The sequence below is a fragment of the Hippocampus bargibanti genome, linkage group LG17 (genome assembly GCF_051943395.1).
Source record: "Hippocampus bargibanti isolate YZ-2025 linkage group LG17, ASM5194339v1, whole genome shotgun sequence".
Classification (NCBI taxonomy): Eukaryota; Metazoa; Chordata; class Actinopteri; order Syngnathiformes; family Syngnathidae; genus Hippocampus; species Hippocampus bargibanti.
Genome location: NC_142750.1, coordinates 2,179,500 through 2,194,896, shown reverse-complemented (window position 1 = coordinate 2,194,896; position 15,397 = coordinate 2,179,500). Strand labels below are relative to the sequence as shown.

The window sequence follows — 15,397 nt, the reverse complement described above, 5'->3', positions numbered from 1 at the left end:
AGAAGAGTACAGTACTGTATAAGACCCCCAAAAAAGTTGTTAATGTCTTTTAGAGTTTTACTCCTGTTCTCACCTTCCATATCGCAACCATCTACACTACACTCTGCTTTTGAACGATCAAAGTTAAAACGAGTCCAAATGTCAGTGTCAGTGTTTCTATCCATTATGTCACTCCCTCGTTGTCGTTTGTCTGTCTCTTTAATGTTTAAACCACCTCCCCTCACTGCTGCGTTCTTGACCAATCACGTGGATTTAACCGAAGACTGGGGGCGGGGAATAGAGGACCAAAACAAGCCGGCGGCCATTTTCTTGTTAGGAGAACAGGCTCGTTCGCGAACGACACATCACTAATTGTAGCAGTTCCGTGTGTATCCCGAAAAATAGTTCATATGCCAAGGGAACATTTTCACCCTTGGCATATGAACTATTTTTCGGGATACACACGTTAACGTTCGTAAACCGAAAAGTTCGTAAGACAAGGGGTTCGTAAACCGAGGTATCACTCTTTGTCATAAGTGGTGCTAATATGCGCTAATCGTAATAGACAAAGTTGCCGCAGTGGTTGTCAAAATGGCGCAAGGGCGCGGCCCGGATACATCCCTGAATATAAGGGCCGTGAGCGCTCTTGTGTGTACTGTATACAGTCGTGCGTGCGGCGTCTTTGGCAAAGCAGGGCAATGTCTACAATGATTCGCTCGATGCTTGGCAACGGACCAACGCTGTCTGGCTGCGCGTTGGTCTTCTCACGTGTGCACTCAAACGGCGCATCATAACACTAAAAAAAAACAACGCTAACAGTGGAAAAGATTCTTAAAATATCGCAACATACTGTATGCTAGCTAATGAATAGGAGGAAAAAAAAAGTTGAGCCTGTCTTGGATGGCGTGCGGGGCAACGCAAAGGCAAATAAACCAGGACGCAGGGCCATTAAAAAAAGGTCCAGGATGACTGCTCTCTGCCCCTGTTGCTAGGATACCGTCCGGCTACGAAAGGGTTAAAGTGTCTACGGAGCAACGGTTGACATAGTTAGCTGCTTTCCATCGGACTGCCAAAGACATCCGACTCCAACTGACAAAAGCTAACCTAATTTGCTATCTAGCTAGCTAGCTATCTATTAACTAGCTATTAGCTATCTAGCTAGCTATCTATTAACTAGCTATTAGCTATCTAGATGAGTTACTTCCGGGTTGAGGGACCGCTTTTAGGAATTAATTAGCTGGCTACCTAACGAGCTATCTAGCTGGCTACCTGGCTAGTTATCTATTTGCTATCTATTAGCTATCTAGCTCGCTAGCTGGCTACCTAGCTAGCTATCTGTTAGCTACCAAGCTGACGAGCGATCTATCTACCTATTAGCTATCTAGCTGACGAGCGATCTAGCTAGCTATCTAATAGCTATCTAGCTTTCTATCTATTTGAGTTCATAATAATACATTTAATTTACAAGTGCCTTTCAAAGCACCCAAGAACACTTTACAATAAATAATAAAAATGTAAAACCATAAATAAAATGATAAATGATAAGAGCTGATGCATACGGATTGTTTTTCAGCATTTTTGACCACGACATTCATCAAGGAGGAGACTGTGCTGAATAATATTAATATTAATATTAATAATAATAATAATAATAATAATACATTTCATTTATAAGCGCCTTTCAAAACTCTCAAGGTCACTTTACAGTAACAGGATAAGTTTTTCTCTGGGTGAGCAGCGGCAGCCACACGCGCTAGCGGTCACTCAACCCGGAAGTAACTCATATAGATAGAAAGCCAGCTAGCGAGATAGCCAATAGATAGCTAATAGTTAGATAGCCAGCAAGCTATATAGCAATATACCTAATAGATAGCTCGATAGATAGTCGTTCAGGGAGTTATTGTAATTTACCGACTTTCGCGGACCGAATAAAATGATGTGGCGGGCCCAGATTCGGCTCCTGGGCCTTAACTTTGACACCTGTGTTCTATCCCGTTGAGTATTGCTTTTGTTGTAGTACGCCGTACATTATTTGAAATGATGAAAAAAAAAAACATTAAAAACCGAGGAAAACGTAAAAGTTGACAGGCATGAAAGCATTTCCCGGTAAAAAGACAGAACAGAACCTATCCGCTATGCTCCCTCTTTTGCCTTGGGAACTCAATCAATGTTTGTGAGCGTGGGAGTCGTGTTTTTTTAGACCCGGCGCCCACTCGGGTTAGATCTGCGGAAGTACCTGAGATGTGAGAGGAACTACCGACACTCAGCAATCGAAGGAAGAAGAAACTGAATTTCAAAATAAAGGTTGGGGGGGGGGGCTAGATAGTTAGATAGCTAGGTAAATAGCGAGATAGATAGCTCGGTAAATAGCTAGGTAGATAGCTAGGTAGAGAGCTAGTAGATAGCGAGGTCCATAGCTAAGTAGCTAGTTCGGTAGATAGCTTGTTAGATATATAGCTAGCTAGATAGCGAGATAGCTAGCTAGAGATAGATAACTAGATAGCTAGATAGAGAGATAGTAATTAGCTAGCTAGATAGCGAGGTAGCTAGGTAGCGAGATAGAGAAATTGATCGCTAGATAGCTAGATATTGTAGAGATAGAGACATAGCAAGATAGCGAGTTAGCAAGTTAACGAGATAGCTAGATAGATAGCTAGGTACATAGATAGGTAGATAGCTCACTAGATACCTAGCTAGGTAGATAGCTAGATAGAGATAGATAACTAGATAGCTAGAGAGATAGCAAGCTAGCTAGCTAGAGAGATAGCTAGATAGAGAGGTAGCTAGATAGCTAGATAGAGAGATTGATAGCTAGATAGCTCAATACTGTAGAGAGATAGCGAGTTAACGAGATAGCTAGATAGATAGCTAGGTACACAGCTAGGTAGATAGCTAAGGAGCTATTAAGGTAGATAGCTAGTTAGATATATAGCTAGCTAGATACAGAGATAGCTAGATAGAGATAGCTAGCTAGCTAGCTAATGAGATGAGGTGAGATCGCTTGATAGCTAGGTACATAGGTATGTAGATAGCTACATAGCTATCTAGATAAATACCTAGTTAGATATATAGCTAGATATATAACTCGTTAGCTAGATGTGCAAATGTCCCCATTGTGGGACGAATAAAGGTTTTCTGATTCTGATTCTGAAAGGTAGCGAGAGAGATTAATAGCTAGATAGCTAGATAGAGAGATCGCGAGATAGCGAATTAGCGAGATAGCTAGATCGATAAGTAAAAAAACCACAGAAGTGTAAATCTTGTGCTAATAGCTAAAGCAACGAAGGCATTTACGGGTTTGTTTGAAGTGCATCTCGACTCTCACGTCATTTATCTCTTCTCGTTTCTGTACCACTTCTTACCTGTCCATTATCTACTTCATGCAGGGGGGAATTTTTGGTCAAAAATCTCATCCACCAACTCCGGCTGGAATGTCTTTGCAGTATGCACCTCTCGCACTCATTTCCCATCAGCTGCCTCGCTGGATTTGCGCTATTTTGGTCAGATTGCAGAAACCAGACGCTTCACTCACACAGAATGATTTTCCGACAACATGATTATTATTCCACATAAAAAAAAATAGACCATGGGACAATCAAATCTCTCCAATTTTCTTCTGCCTGGGACATAAATGGAGGAGAAGGATCACATTCTCACACTGTGATGAATACCCACAGCAGGCGTGTCGGATAATTGTTGACAGTAGCAACAAAAACCAAGAAAGAGAAGAAAAAAAACATTTTTTTTCATTGCTTCACGATGCCTCATTTTGCTATTGCTAATAATTCCCAGTTACCCCTCCACCTACAACACTGCCTTCCACCCCTTCCCCAAACACACACACACACACACACACATTCCCGTTTCAATGGTTTTGTGAGGTCCGGATACCTCCAGATAAGGAGTGAGGACCACCGTTGCTGATAAGTAAGAGAAGAACTAGTGTTACATTTGAACACTAAATGTCACCCAATTTCCCACTTCAACTTCTTTAAAAACAAGTGGACTTGAAACTGAAATAACAGCAGGAGTGAGGTTTCTGAATGGCTACATTCAAAGTCTTCACCGCTGTAGTGAATTTGGTTAAAATATGGTTTTACTTTTTGTGGTATGAACGTTTTCCTCTCATTCACCACGCACACACACACACATAAACACACACAGTGAATAAAAAGTGTGTATCCGAGTGAAATGAAAATACACACCCAAAAATCATTTTCTGTGAATTTCTGAGGACCTCTCTGAAACTTTAACAGATGCATATATAGATCCACGAGAAGCCTTTAAAAACTTGTAAGGACCGGCCAAAAGGTCCTCACTTGTCAAAAATGTCCTCAGTACGTATGGTATAAAATGTTAGTGGTCCTCACAAGACTAGTCTTAAAACACACACACACACAACCCACCCGCAGCGCAGCGGATGCGTTGGGAAAGGACACCATTGATGCAGCGCATATTCGCCCCAGCTAATTATCAGCTATCACACACGCTGTGCTGAACAGCACTTCTTCAGGCGTGGTGGCATATAGGCAGTTGTGTTCCACTGTTGCTAGGAGACGTACAAAAAAAAATCCTTGACTACATCCCCGTTGATTGAATAATGTTTTATATTTACAAGGCGCAGCAGTATTATTAACGATGTGTGTCCCTTTTTTAGCATTCGCGAGCCTAAAGGAAAGGTTGTCATTTGTCCAGATGGGAGACAAGGACACTAAAGTAAGAAAGCAAAAGAAGAAGAAAATCAAGCAACAGACGAAGACTTAAAGGGGGATCAGAGCTGACTTAGCGCAGATTCTCGGCTTCGGGACTTTGAACTGTGCAAACGGCTTTTCTTCTTCTATGTTTCGAATGAAGCTAACATCACAAAGTATAGACGGCAAGCAAAAACAACCCAAATTTCTACACACTATCTTCTCGAGATGGACGGCAGACCAATGGGCTCCGTTGTCAAACGGTGTCATTAGCATTGCGGCGGTCGATTACAGACAAATAATTGAACCTCCACCTCCAGTTTTGCTTCTCTGCGTGACTCAATCATCGAGTCCAGCCTCCGCTTCCAGACTTGTGACTCCGCCAGCAAATCGTTTGCACATATAGCTTCCTCACCAACATTCCCGTGTCAATGTTCGGATCTCTCAAATCTTCATTTAAACAGTAAACTGCGATGACAGAAGCAATTTAAAGGCTTCGGTACGTTTGTACAAGAACTTTGAAACTGCAAAAGGGGAGGGGAAGGGGTTTTCCTACCTTGACATTGAAATCCTTGCTTGCCAAAACCCCTGTGAAGAGAAGACACAAAAGGTCACAGGTTGAAAAAAATGGTGCCGGGCATCGTCGTACGCAATAATGTAAACCGATATATGTGGATTTTATTGATTTTTTTGTTTCATCTTCCAGGGTGTGTAATGGATGGATAGAAAGAGATAGCTCGATAGATGGAGATCCATCAATAGATCGATTAAAAGATAGAAAGAGGTTGATAGATTGATTGAGCAATAGGTAGAGATCGGTAGGTAGGAAACGATAGATCGATAGGTAGAAATCGAGAGATCGCTAAGTAGATCAGCAATCGATAGGTAGGGATCAATCAACAGATCGATAGGTAGGGATCGATAGATCGATAGGTAGGAATCGAGAGATCGGTAGGGAGGACTCGACAGATCGATAGGTAGGGATCATGAGATCGATAGGTAGGGATCGGTAGATTGATAGGTAGAGATTGATAGATTGATAGGTAGGGATTGATAGATTGATAGGCAGGGATCTATAGATTGATAGGTAGAGATCGGTAGATTGATAGGTAGAGATCGGTAGATTGTTAGGTAGGGATTGATAGATTGATAGGCAGGGATCTATAGATTGATAGGTAAAGATCGGTAGATTGATAGGTAGAGATCGATAGATACAGTAGATATAGTGGTACATAGAGGTAGATAGACAGAGATAGAGCAATGGATCAACAGATAGATAGATGGATGACAGATAGATTGACAGATAGATCAATAGATCGACAGGTAGATAAACAGGAGTTGCATTATCGTGGTGTCGGGAAGGACACACAACAAAGCTAAAAATAAACATGTCAAATTAGGGCAAAGTGGTAAAATGGCTGCCTGACAAGCGTGTAGATTTGGATTGTCTCCCGAGTAAGACAATTCGTCCGTAATATACTACTTTCAAGCAAGATCTAATTAGTATCCATCTTAGCTGGAAACGAACGATGGAATTGATGAACTTGTAGCAGCCATTTTGTTCCCGAGGGCATCAACAAGTGCACGGCGATGATGGAATTCGTTGTTTACGTCGCAAAGTCCGCACAAGTTGCGATAACGCACATCGTTTCTTTTTGTCCCCAAACTTAAACGGACTACCGCGAACAAGCATTCAATAGATCGGTCGATTGATCGGAGGCAGCTGCGCTCACCAGATGAAGTCGGTGCAATGGCTGCAGAAGGTGGGCTGCTTGAAGAAGCGCGCGATGAATTTGTGGTCCTTCACTTCATGGACGTTTTTCTGGCGAAGGGCTCCTTGGCGAGCGAAGCCCCTCGTGGGCTGTCGGGGTCCGTCTTCGCCGTCGCTGTTCGCCGTCGCGCCGTCAGCCATGCTCCAAGCGACTTGCAGAGTTTTTCAGCAACACCGCAAGTTTGCGCCAGACAAAACTAATGCCAATGGCGTGTTTTTTTTTATTTTAAAAAGGGAGCAAATAAAAACTTTTTTTGCTTCGTGCTGCTCAATTGACAAGGTGAACCTGCTCACCGGATGATTGCTGATTTCAATGTGGAGTGGAGGTGACGAGCTACACTGCACGCCCAAAGCTTCCTCGTTTGCCTCCCAGCGCGTGCACGACGGGTGGCAGGCCGTGGGGGCGTGCCTCAGAGAGAGAGAGAGAGAGCATGAGAGAGAGAGAGAGAGAGAGAGAGCAGAGAGAGAGAGAGAGAGAGAGAGCATGAGAGAGAGAGAGAGCATGAGAGAGAGAGAGAGAGAGAGAGAGAGAGAGAGAGAGAGAGAGAGAGAGAGAGAGAGAGAGAGAGAGAGAGAGAGAGAGAGAGAGCATGAGAGAGCATGAGAGAGAGAGAGAGAGAGAGAGAGAGAGAGAGAGAGAGAGAGAGAGAGAGAGAGAGCATGAGAGAGAGAGAGCATGAGAGAGAGAGAGAGAGACAGAGAGAGAGAGCATGAGAGAGAGAGAGAGCATGAGAGAGAGAGAGAGAGAGAGAGAGAGAGAGAGAGAGAGAGAGAGAGAGAGAGAGAGAGAGAGAGAGAGAGAGAGAGAGAGAGAGAGAGAGAGAGAGAGAGAGAGAGAGAGAGAGAGAGAGAGAGAGAGAGAGAGAGAGAGAGAGAGAGAGAGAGAGAGAGAGAGAGAGAGAGAGAGAGAGAGAGAGAGAGAGTGAATGAGCGAGAGAAAGAATGAGAGAGAAAGAGAGAATGAATGAGAGAAAGAGAGAGCGAGAATGAGAGAGAATGAGAGAGCGAGAGAGAGAGAATGAGAGAGCAAGAATGAATGAGAGAATGAATGAGAGAGCGAGAATGAGAGAGAGAATGCGAGAGAGAATGAGAATGAGAGAGCAAGCGAGAGTGAGAGAGAGAGCGAGAGAAAATGAGAGAGAGAGAGATACACAGAGAGAGATAACAGTACATGTACCTGTATTTCATTCCACCATCGGAAAGTCCATGACGCTGTACAACGGCACCCTCTAGCGGACAAAGGACATATACAATTCTTCAACTGTCTTCTCAGACTGGCTTTTCTGTCCAGCTGAATTTAAATACGTATGTATTCAAAAAAAAAACGAAGAACATGCAATTGAGCAAAGTCAGTCAAATATTTGATATGCACGTTTGATATTGTTTTGTTGAACAAACTGGATAGGATTTCCAAACTGTTTTCATAACCAGCATTAAAAAATAAATAAGTGAATAAATTAATAAAAAAATAATGAACAAATACATAAGTAAATAGATAAAACTGACAACAAATTAACAGGAAAATAATAAAAAATAAACAAAGTAAATGAATACATTAAAAACAAATCAACAAAGAAATAAATACATTAATAACAAATAAACAAACAAACAACAAATAAATACATAAATCAGAAAAATAAATAACCCCCCCCAAAAAAACACACGACTAAATAAACACTTCCAGTGCTTTATCGGCACCCAAGCATGAAAAAAAAAATATCTCGAGCTAGCTATCTATTCACTATCTAGCTGGCTGGCTATCTAGCTAGGTATTTGTTGGCTATCTAGCTAGCTTTCTATCTATTTGAGTTACTTCTGGGTTGAGTGAATGCTGGCGCATGTGGCTGCCGCTGCTCACCCGCACACAAAAAAAAAATTCAGTCACTGTAAAGTGTCCTTGAGAGTTTTGAAAGGCGCTTAGAAATGTATTATTATTATAACATAAATACAAAAATGAGTCTGAAAAAGGACCGTTTTTCACCCCAATTTTTTTTTTTTAGAGAAGTGGTTAATAGTTAACCGCCGAAATACGTTAATCAGACTTTCATCTTCCGTAGAACAAAAAGTACACCAGCAGCGGTTCCTTTTTCTTCTGTAACAGGTTCTAATTCGGATTTTTATTAAAAGCCGCCATTGGCCATTTCTGGCCCGACGGCGTATTTTACGGCCCTCGACTTGACATCCATTTCCATGTAAACGCCGTCCAGATGTTTATCCTTCGCTTTCTTGCGCTTAAAGCGTTTCCAGGAAGCCTTAATTGCCCCAACGGATTTTAAGCTACTTTCGCTTTCACTAAGTGACCTTTAAAGGCTTCCCATGACTGCAATGTTATCGCCCAACTGCATCAGATCATAATCAGAACGCCTTTCAAAACTCTCAAGGTCACTTTACAGTCACAAGATACGTTTTTCTGTGGGTGAGCAACGGCAGCCACACGCGCCAGGGTTCACTCAACCCGGAAGGAATTCAAATAGATAGCAAGCAAGCTAGCTAGCGAATAGATAGCTATTAGCGAGGGAATAGATAACTATTAGTACTTTAGACATGAAACAAAATGGCGGAACAAACAATGAACATCCTTAAAGATCGTGTAAACGAAACAAACGCCAGGAGCCCCCCTAAAAAATAAAAATAAAATATATTAGGGGCATATGTGGAACTGCCGTGGCTTGGAATTGACTGTGGAAACTGAGGTGGCCACAGGAGGTCGCCATTTTGTGCCTCTTTTTTTGGGGTGAGACAGTTCCCCCCAATGTTGCCTCAAAATGGCACGAAATAAATTCTTTCATCGATTGCAAACATGTATGATTTCCTCTTCGGAACTATTTGAATCATATTCATAACTGGATGTGTAACAAGAAAGCATCTTCTCCGAATCTGAAGCCATTGTTTTGATTCTCCAGCAATGCAAGACGTTTTTGTGTGACGTCACGAACAAGGGGGCGGGACCTTCTGAAACTGGTCATTTCCGGTTTCATTTTTGGACACTTTAAGTCATTTTTATTGGTGTTTAGCATTTGAATAAAAATATCACACTGCGTGTTTTGGGTATTTTAGATGCTATACAACGTTTTTCTGATGTCAGTTAAATAACAAAAAAGTGACGTCGGTTGTCACTATATATATGAGAGTATATATGAGATGACTATATATATATATATATGAGAGTATATTTGCATATACTCTCAATAAATAGCTTGGAAGAGGGCTGCAGAATTCAGACGTCTGTCATGAATGGCTACGTCTCCTGCCGGCAGTAGGGGTTCGAGTCTTGGTCCACAGTGTCTGACTGTCATATCTCTGACACACACATAAAATAAAACTAATAAATAAATAAATAACTACATAGATAAATATGTAAATACATAAACTAAGTAGCATTTCAATTCACTTCTTGCTGATCTACTTTTATTTTTAAGTTTTGGGACTCGACGGGCTAAATTGAGGTACGACATTTTGTGTTGGTTTGGCAGTAAAATCACTTGAATTTTAGAAATGTGATCGCAGCTGAAAACGAAAGCTCGGATCAGTTTACATTTCTGTGGACATTTCGAATCAAAGCGATCTCTTCTTATAAAACAATGACATCATTGCAAGTTACATAACAAATCCATTATATAAATTTAAACAAAATCCCAATAGAAACAGCGTTACAAGAAAAAATGGCCAAAAATGCGATGCGGGAATTGTACCAAATACACATCATCGCGTGATCATGGCTAGTAACTAAAATGTGACAAATGACGCGTTCTGAATGGTTGTGATGCTACAAGGAAACAAAACAAAAAACATAATTAATAAAGTAGAAACAAAGATGATAGGTGTTGATTACTCGTCATTCCCCGTTGGTGACTTTGCTGGTTTTTCTTCCTTATTACTTACAACCATGCAAGCAAAAGCTTACAAGAAGACTTTTCCACTTCCGGACCAGGAAGTTCATGCAATTCCATGACTAATAATAATGAAATAATAATACAAATAATAATACTAATAATAATAATAATACATTTCATTTATCAGCACCTTTCTAAACTCTCAAGGACACTTTACAGTCACAGAATATTTTTTTCTGCGGGTGAGCAGTGGCAGCCACACGCGCCAGCATTCACTCAACCCGGAAACAAAGTAAAAAAAAAAAATACAAGTAATACAAATACTAATAATAGTAATAATAATAATAATAATAATAATAATAATCATAATAATAAGTATAATAATTATAATAGTAATAATAATAATAAATAATCATAATAATAAGTATAATAATTATAATAGTAATAATAATAGTAATAATAATAATAATAATTATTATTATACATTTCATTTATAAGCGCCATTAAAAACTCTCAAGGTCACTTTACAGTCACAGGATACATTTTTCTTATCTCCAATTATTTTTATTATTATTATTATTAATAGTGGTAGACTGTCGGGGCCTGCAAGGCCTTCTCTGCTGGCCTACAAAAATATCTGAATCACAGACAGATGTGAATTATATATTGTCCATGAAATCTTATGAAATAATTTCAAATTGTCTTTAAGCTTACTTTCATTCATACATTTCATGTATAAGCGCCTTTCAAAACTCTCAAGGTCACTTTACAGTCACAGGATACGTTTTTCTGTGGGTGAGCAGCGGTAGCCACACATGCCAGCGTTCACTCAACCCGGAAGTAGGGAATAGATAGCGAATAGATAGCTAATAGCTAGCGAATAGATAGAATAGATAGCTAATAGCTCGCGAACAGATAGCTATTAGCTAGCGAATAGAGAGCGATTAGATAGCTACTTTAGACGTGAAACAAAATGGTGGAACAAACAATGAACATCCTGAAAGATCGTGTAAACGAAACAACGACCAGAAGCCCCCCTCAAAAAAATTGAAATAAAATATATTAGTGGCGTATGTGGAACTGTCGCGGCTTGGAATTGAAGTGGATTGACGTGGGACAGGAGATGTGAGACAATCTCTTTTGGTCAATGGATGCTACAGCTGCGTGTTTGCTTTCAGCATTTAGCTTGTAGTAGACATGCACATTCTACCATGACGTCCCTGATCCACTGCTGAAAAGGATGCTTTTATCCTCTACTCTTTCATCTAGAACTTCTTTTTACGACATAGAGGGTGCACAAAGTGGTTAAGATTGAATGACTGTGTCTTTGTGTTATCATATTATTTTCTTATTTTGACTTCAAGATGGCGCCCGCGAGAGTGGCTGCCTTTGCAGCAGCTCCTGTATTTTGTTTTTTTCTACTTCGTTCTTTCCTTTCCTCTTTCTTTCATAACTTTGCTGCTGTGAAATGTAAAAAAACAAGACGAATGAAGATGTAGTAGACGTGGTATCAGTCACCAACTCGACAACAATTAAGACTTCCTGAATATTCAGCGCGAGTCTTAAAACGTAAAATATAGCTATATGCGTTGGAATCTTTGTAAGATAAGCTCAGTAGAAATCATTTGAAGTGATTTTACAAATTATGGATACAACTTGTGTGGAGGCGTCGGTTGTCCTTTAAAATACACATCATATAACCACGATCTATTACGATAATTATTTGTTTTGAAAGAACGATCTTGGTACACACTCACACACACCCATCCGAGGCTTTTCTAAACGCTCGCCAAACAATGTGACGAGAGGTCCTTATTCCAAAACAGAAACGAAACCAGTCAAACACAAATACTCCCGATAATTTACCCAAAAAATACAAAAAAAAAAAAAAATAGAACTAATCAGATGGTGACCTTTCCTCCAGTTCATGACGATTTGCGGCTTCAAGTCTTCCGTTAAAGCACGTCGCTTTGACGCGAAATGAAAGAAGAGTTTCAGTTTCGTTTTCTGACTCATTCGGTTGCTTAAAAAAAAAAAATAACAAAACAGGCGGGGCCAAACGAGACAAGCGACTATAAAAAGCCAAATTCAGAAAGTAAACTTGAACACAAACGAAACCAGTCTGGGCTGAGACGGTGAAGCAACTCCGCCTCCACTTTGGGGGATTAAACTGAAACAAAACGGTAAGAATTCTCACGCATGCACGCATGCACGTCTTTTAACATCCCTTCTGCACACACACACACACACACCCCCACTATTAACTACAACCGCAAAAACACAAATAATCAACTCTTGCTAGAAAGTACAGTGATACCTTGGCTTACGAACTTAATTGGTTCCCAGACAGTGTGTAAGGTGAAAAGTGTGTATCCCAAAAAATAATTTCCCATAGGAAACCATTAAAATGAGAATAATCGGTTCCCAGGTCCCCATAAAACCTAATTTTCTACTTTTCTAAGCCTTAAAACTAAACAAAATATACCTTATTTTATGTATAATAAATGTGCTATGGTATTATAATTAAAGAAATGAACTGTACTATATAATAAAGTCATTTTATTTACCTTTGTGATGGTCGTTGATGGCTTGATGGAATGGAGTGGCCGGTTTCATCAGCATGAAAAACTTGAGGAACGTAACCATCTTCTTTCACCATCTTGAGGAATGATCCCTTGTAGGTGCTTGCCATGTGATAATTTTATCTAGTTCCTCATCAATTGTGTTCTGTTTAGCTCGGTTGATAGCTTTTTGCATCAAGCGTCCAGATGGCTTGTGCGGGTTGTTTGTGGAGCCTGATTGATGGGATATTTTAACCTTGCAGTCAGACTTTGTGAATCTCCCCAGTTTAGAGCTCATTTTGTGGCAGTTTTGGGACACTTTAAGTCATTTTTATTGGTGTTTTGCATTTGATTACAAATATCAGCCTGCGTATTTTAGATGCTGTAAACGTTTTTCTGATGTCAGTTAGGAAACAAAAAAAAAGTGAATGAGTTAATGATCTTTCAAATTTGGATTCCAAAATAAAAGACTTATTGTGGTTGACTCACCGACCTGGTGGTGTGTCTTTCAGGGCGCCACTACGGTGGTCCGAAATGGGAGAGGGTTTGGAGCCTCCTGGAGGATGGTAGCCAACAGCGCCGTCGACAGCAAGGGTCACTTGTCAGGCGCCTCGACCTCGGGGTCTTCCGAGTTGGCGCCGCTTCAGCACCTGGTCGTCCCGAAACCCAAACGAAAGTCGGCGTGCACGCCGTGCAAACACCCCACCCACTTCCCCACCTTCAACTGCATCGAGGACTGCAGGATTATTACGGACACGGCGGCCCAACTGGAGCTAAGCGGCTTCTATTGGGGCCCCCTAGGGGTGGAGGAGGCTCACCGCATGCTGAAAGATTCGCCGCCGGGCAGCTTCCTGATCCGGGACAGTCGTCAGAAAGATGTTTTTTTCACGCTGTCCTATCACGCCAAGGGTGGACCGGTCAGCGTGCGCATCGATTACAAGCGGCAGACGTTCTCGCTGGCCGGCAACGAGCGCACGTTTGCGAGTATCTTCGCCCTTTTGGAACATTACGCCAACTGCCCCAAAAGGAGTCTGAGGGTCCCTTACAGGAAATGGGAGCCCACCTTGCAGGAGCTGTGCAGGAGGCGCATTATGGAGCTCTGCGGCGGCGGAAGGCACGTTTCGGAACTGCCTCTCACCAACGCCGCCCAAGATTTCCTGTTGGAATTCCCGTACAAGTTATGAACTTATTATTATTATTATTATTATTTTGCATCAAATTGATGAATTCGAAGCGCACAAAGATGACAAAATGGATGTATTGCATTGTATTGTATTATCGACAGCCGTCCGAGTTTCAAGCTCATATAACTCCAGACACATATTCATTTAGGAATTAATTACGAGCTAGCTAGCTGGATACCTAGCTGGCTATTTGCTATATAGCTCGCTTGTTGGCTACCTAGCTAGCTAGCTATCTAGCTGACTAGGGATCTAGCCAGATATCTAGCTAGCTATCAGCTATCTAGCTGACGAGCAATCTAGCTATCTATTAGCGATCTAGCTGACTACGTAGCTAGCTATTTTCTATATAGCTCGCTTGTTGGCTACCTAGCTAGCTAGCTATCTAGCTGACTAGGGATCTAGCTAGATATCTATTAGCTATCTAGCTGACGAGCGATCTAGCTAGCTATCTATTAGCTATCTAGCTGACGTGCGATCTAGCTAGCTATCTATTAGCTAACTAGCTATCTAGCTGACTAGGGATCTAGCTAGATATCTAGCTGACGAGCGATCTAGCTAGCTATCAGCTATCTAGCTGACGAGCGATGTAGCTATCTATCTATTAGCGATCTAGCTGACTACCTAGCTAGGTATTTTCTATATAGCTCGCTTGTTGGCTACCTAGCTAGCTATCTAGCTGACTAGGGATCTAGCTAGATATCTAGCTGACTCGCGATCTAGCTAGCTATCTATTAGCTAGCTAGCTGACGTGCGATCTACCTAGCTATCTAGCGGACTCGTGATCTACCTATTAGCTAGCTTTCTATCTATTTAAATGAATGAATGAATGAACTGCAACGTCCTCCATTTTCCTGCGCTCAAACGCTGTTCCTTTGAACTGCGCAGAGGATGATGTAGAAAAAGAAAACGTGAAGCGCAGAAAACACAAAAGGACCAGAAGAAGAATCCAATCAAAATTGGCCATTTTTCTTCTTACCTCTCAAGAATAAGGAAATGTGGTGGAAGGTGCGCTTGAAATTGAAAGCCGGCGCGTCTGATTCCATTTTGTAGCGATACTGTACTCTAATATTCTGAATGACACTCGATTGTTCAGCTATGTCTGCTATGCAGATACATTCGTCAAAAAAACATATTTAATATGAATATTGTTTGAATAAAAAAAGAAAGTACTTGTCCTCTTTTTTGGGTGGGATGAATATATTGGAATAAACACACCATCAATGCACAAAGATGACAAAATGGATGTATTGCATTGTATTTTGGACAGCTGCCCTCATTCCAAGCTCATATAACTCCAGAAACATATAATTTAGGAATTAATTAGCTGGCTATCTAGCTAGCTAGCTCGCTGGCTACCTAGCTAGCTATTTGCTATATA

At 41.1% G+C, this 15,397-nt stretch overlaps 2 protein-coding genes across 7 annotated transcripts in view; one reads left to right on the top strand and one right to left on the bottom strand.

Moving 5' to 3' along the window:
* Nucleotides 1–13,431, bottom strand: part of prkcbb (protein kinase C, beta b) — a 57,710-nt gene extending 44,279 nt beyond the window's left edge. For 2 of the 6 annotated variants that reach the window (XM_089019519.1, XM_089019514.1), the window contains exons 1-4: nucleotides 12,188–12,264; nucleotides 7,619–7,670; nucleotides 6,404–6,850; nucleotides 5,227–5,258 (exon numbers count right to left, since the gene is read on the bottom strand). In XM_089019519.1, coding sequence (XP_088875645.1) covers nucleotides 5,227–5,258; nucleotides 6,404–6,582 — 211 coding nt within the window. In that variant the 5' untranslated portion in view covers nucleotides 6,583–6,850; nucleotides 7,619–7,670; nucleotides 12,188–12,264. Of the gene's footprint in view, nucleotides 1–5,226; nucleotides 5,259–6,403; nucleotides 6,851–7,618; nucleotides 7,795–12,187; nucleotides 12,265–13,324 lie in introns of those variants that run through there. The other 4 variants (XM_089019517.1, XM_089019518.1, XM_089019516.1 and 1 more) reach the window with 4 other exon arrangements.
* socs1a (suppressor of cytokine signaling 1a) lies at nucleotides 12,338–15,186 on the top strand. The gene is made up of 2 exons (XM_089019520.1): nucleotides 12,338–12,457; nucleotides 13,348–15,186. Exon 2 carries the CDS (start codon nucleotides 13,399–13,401, stop codon nucleotides 14,017–14,019), a length of 621 nt encoding a protein of 206 aa, XP_088875646.1. The 5' UTR covers nucleotides 12,338–12,457; nucleotides 13,348–13,398; the 3' UTR covers nucleotides 14,020–15,186.
* Nucleotides 15,187–15,397: the final 211 nt, after the last annotated feature.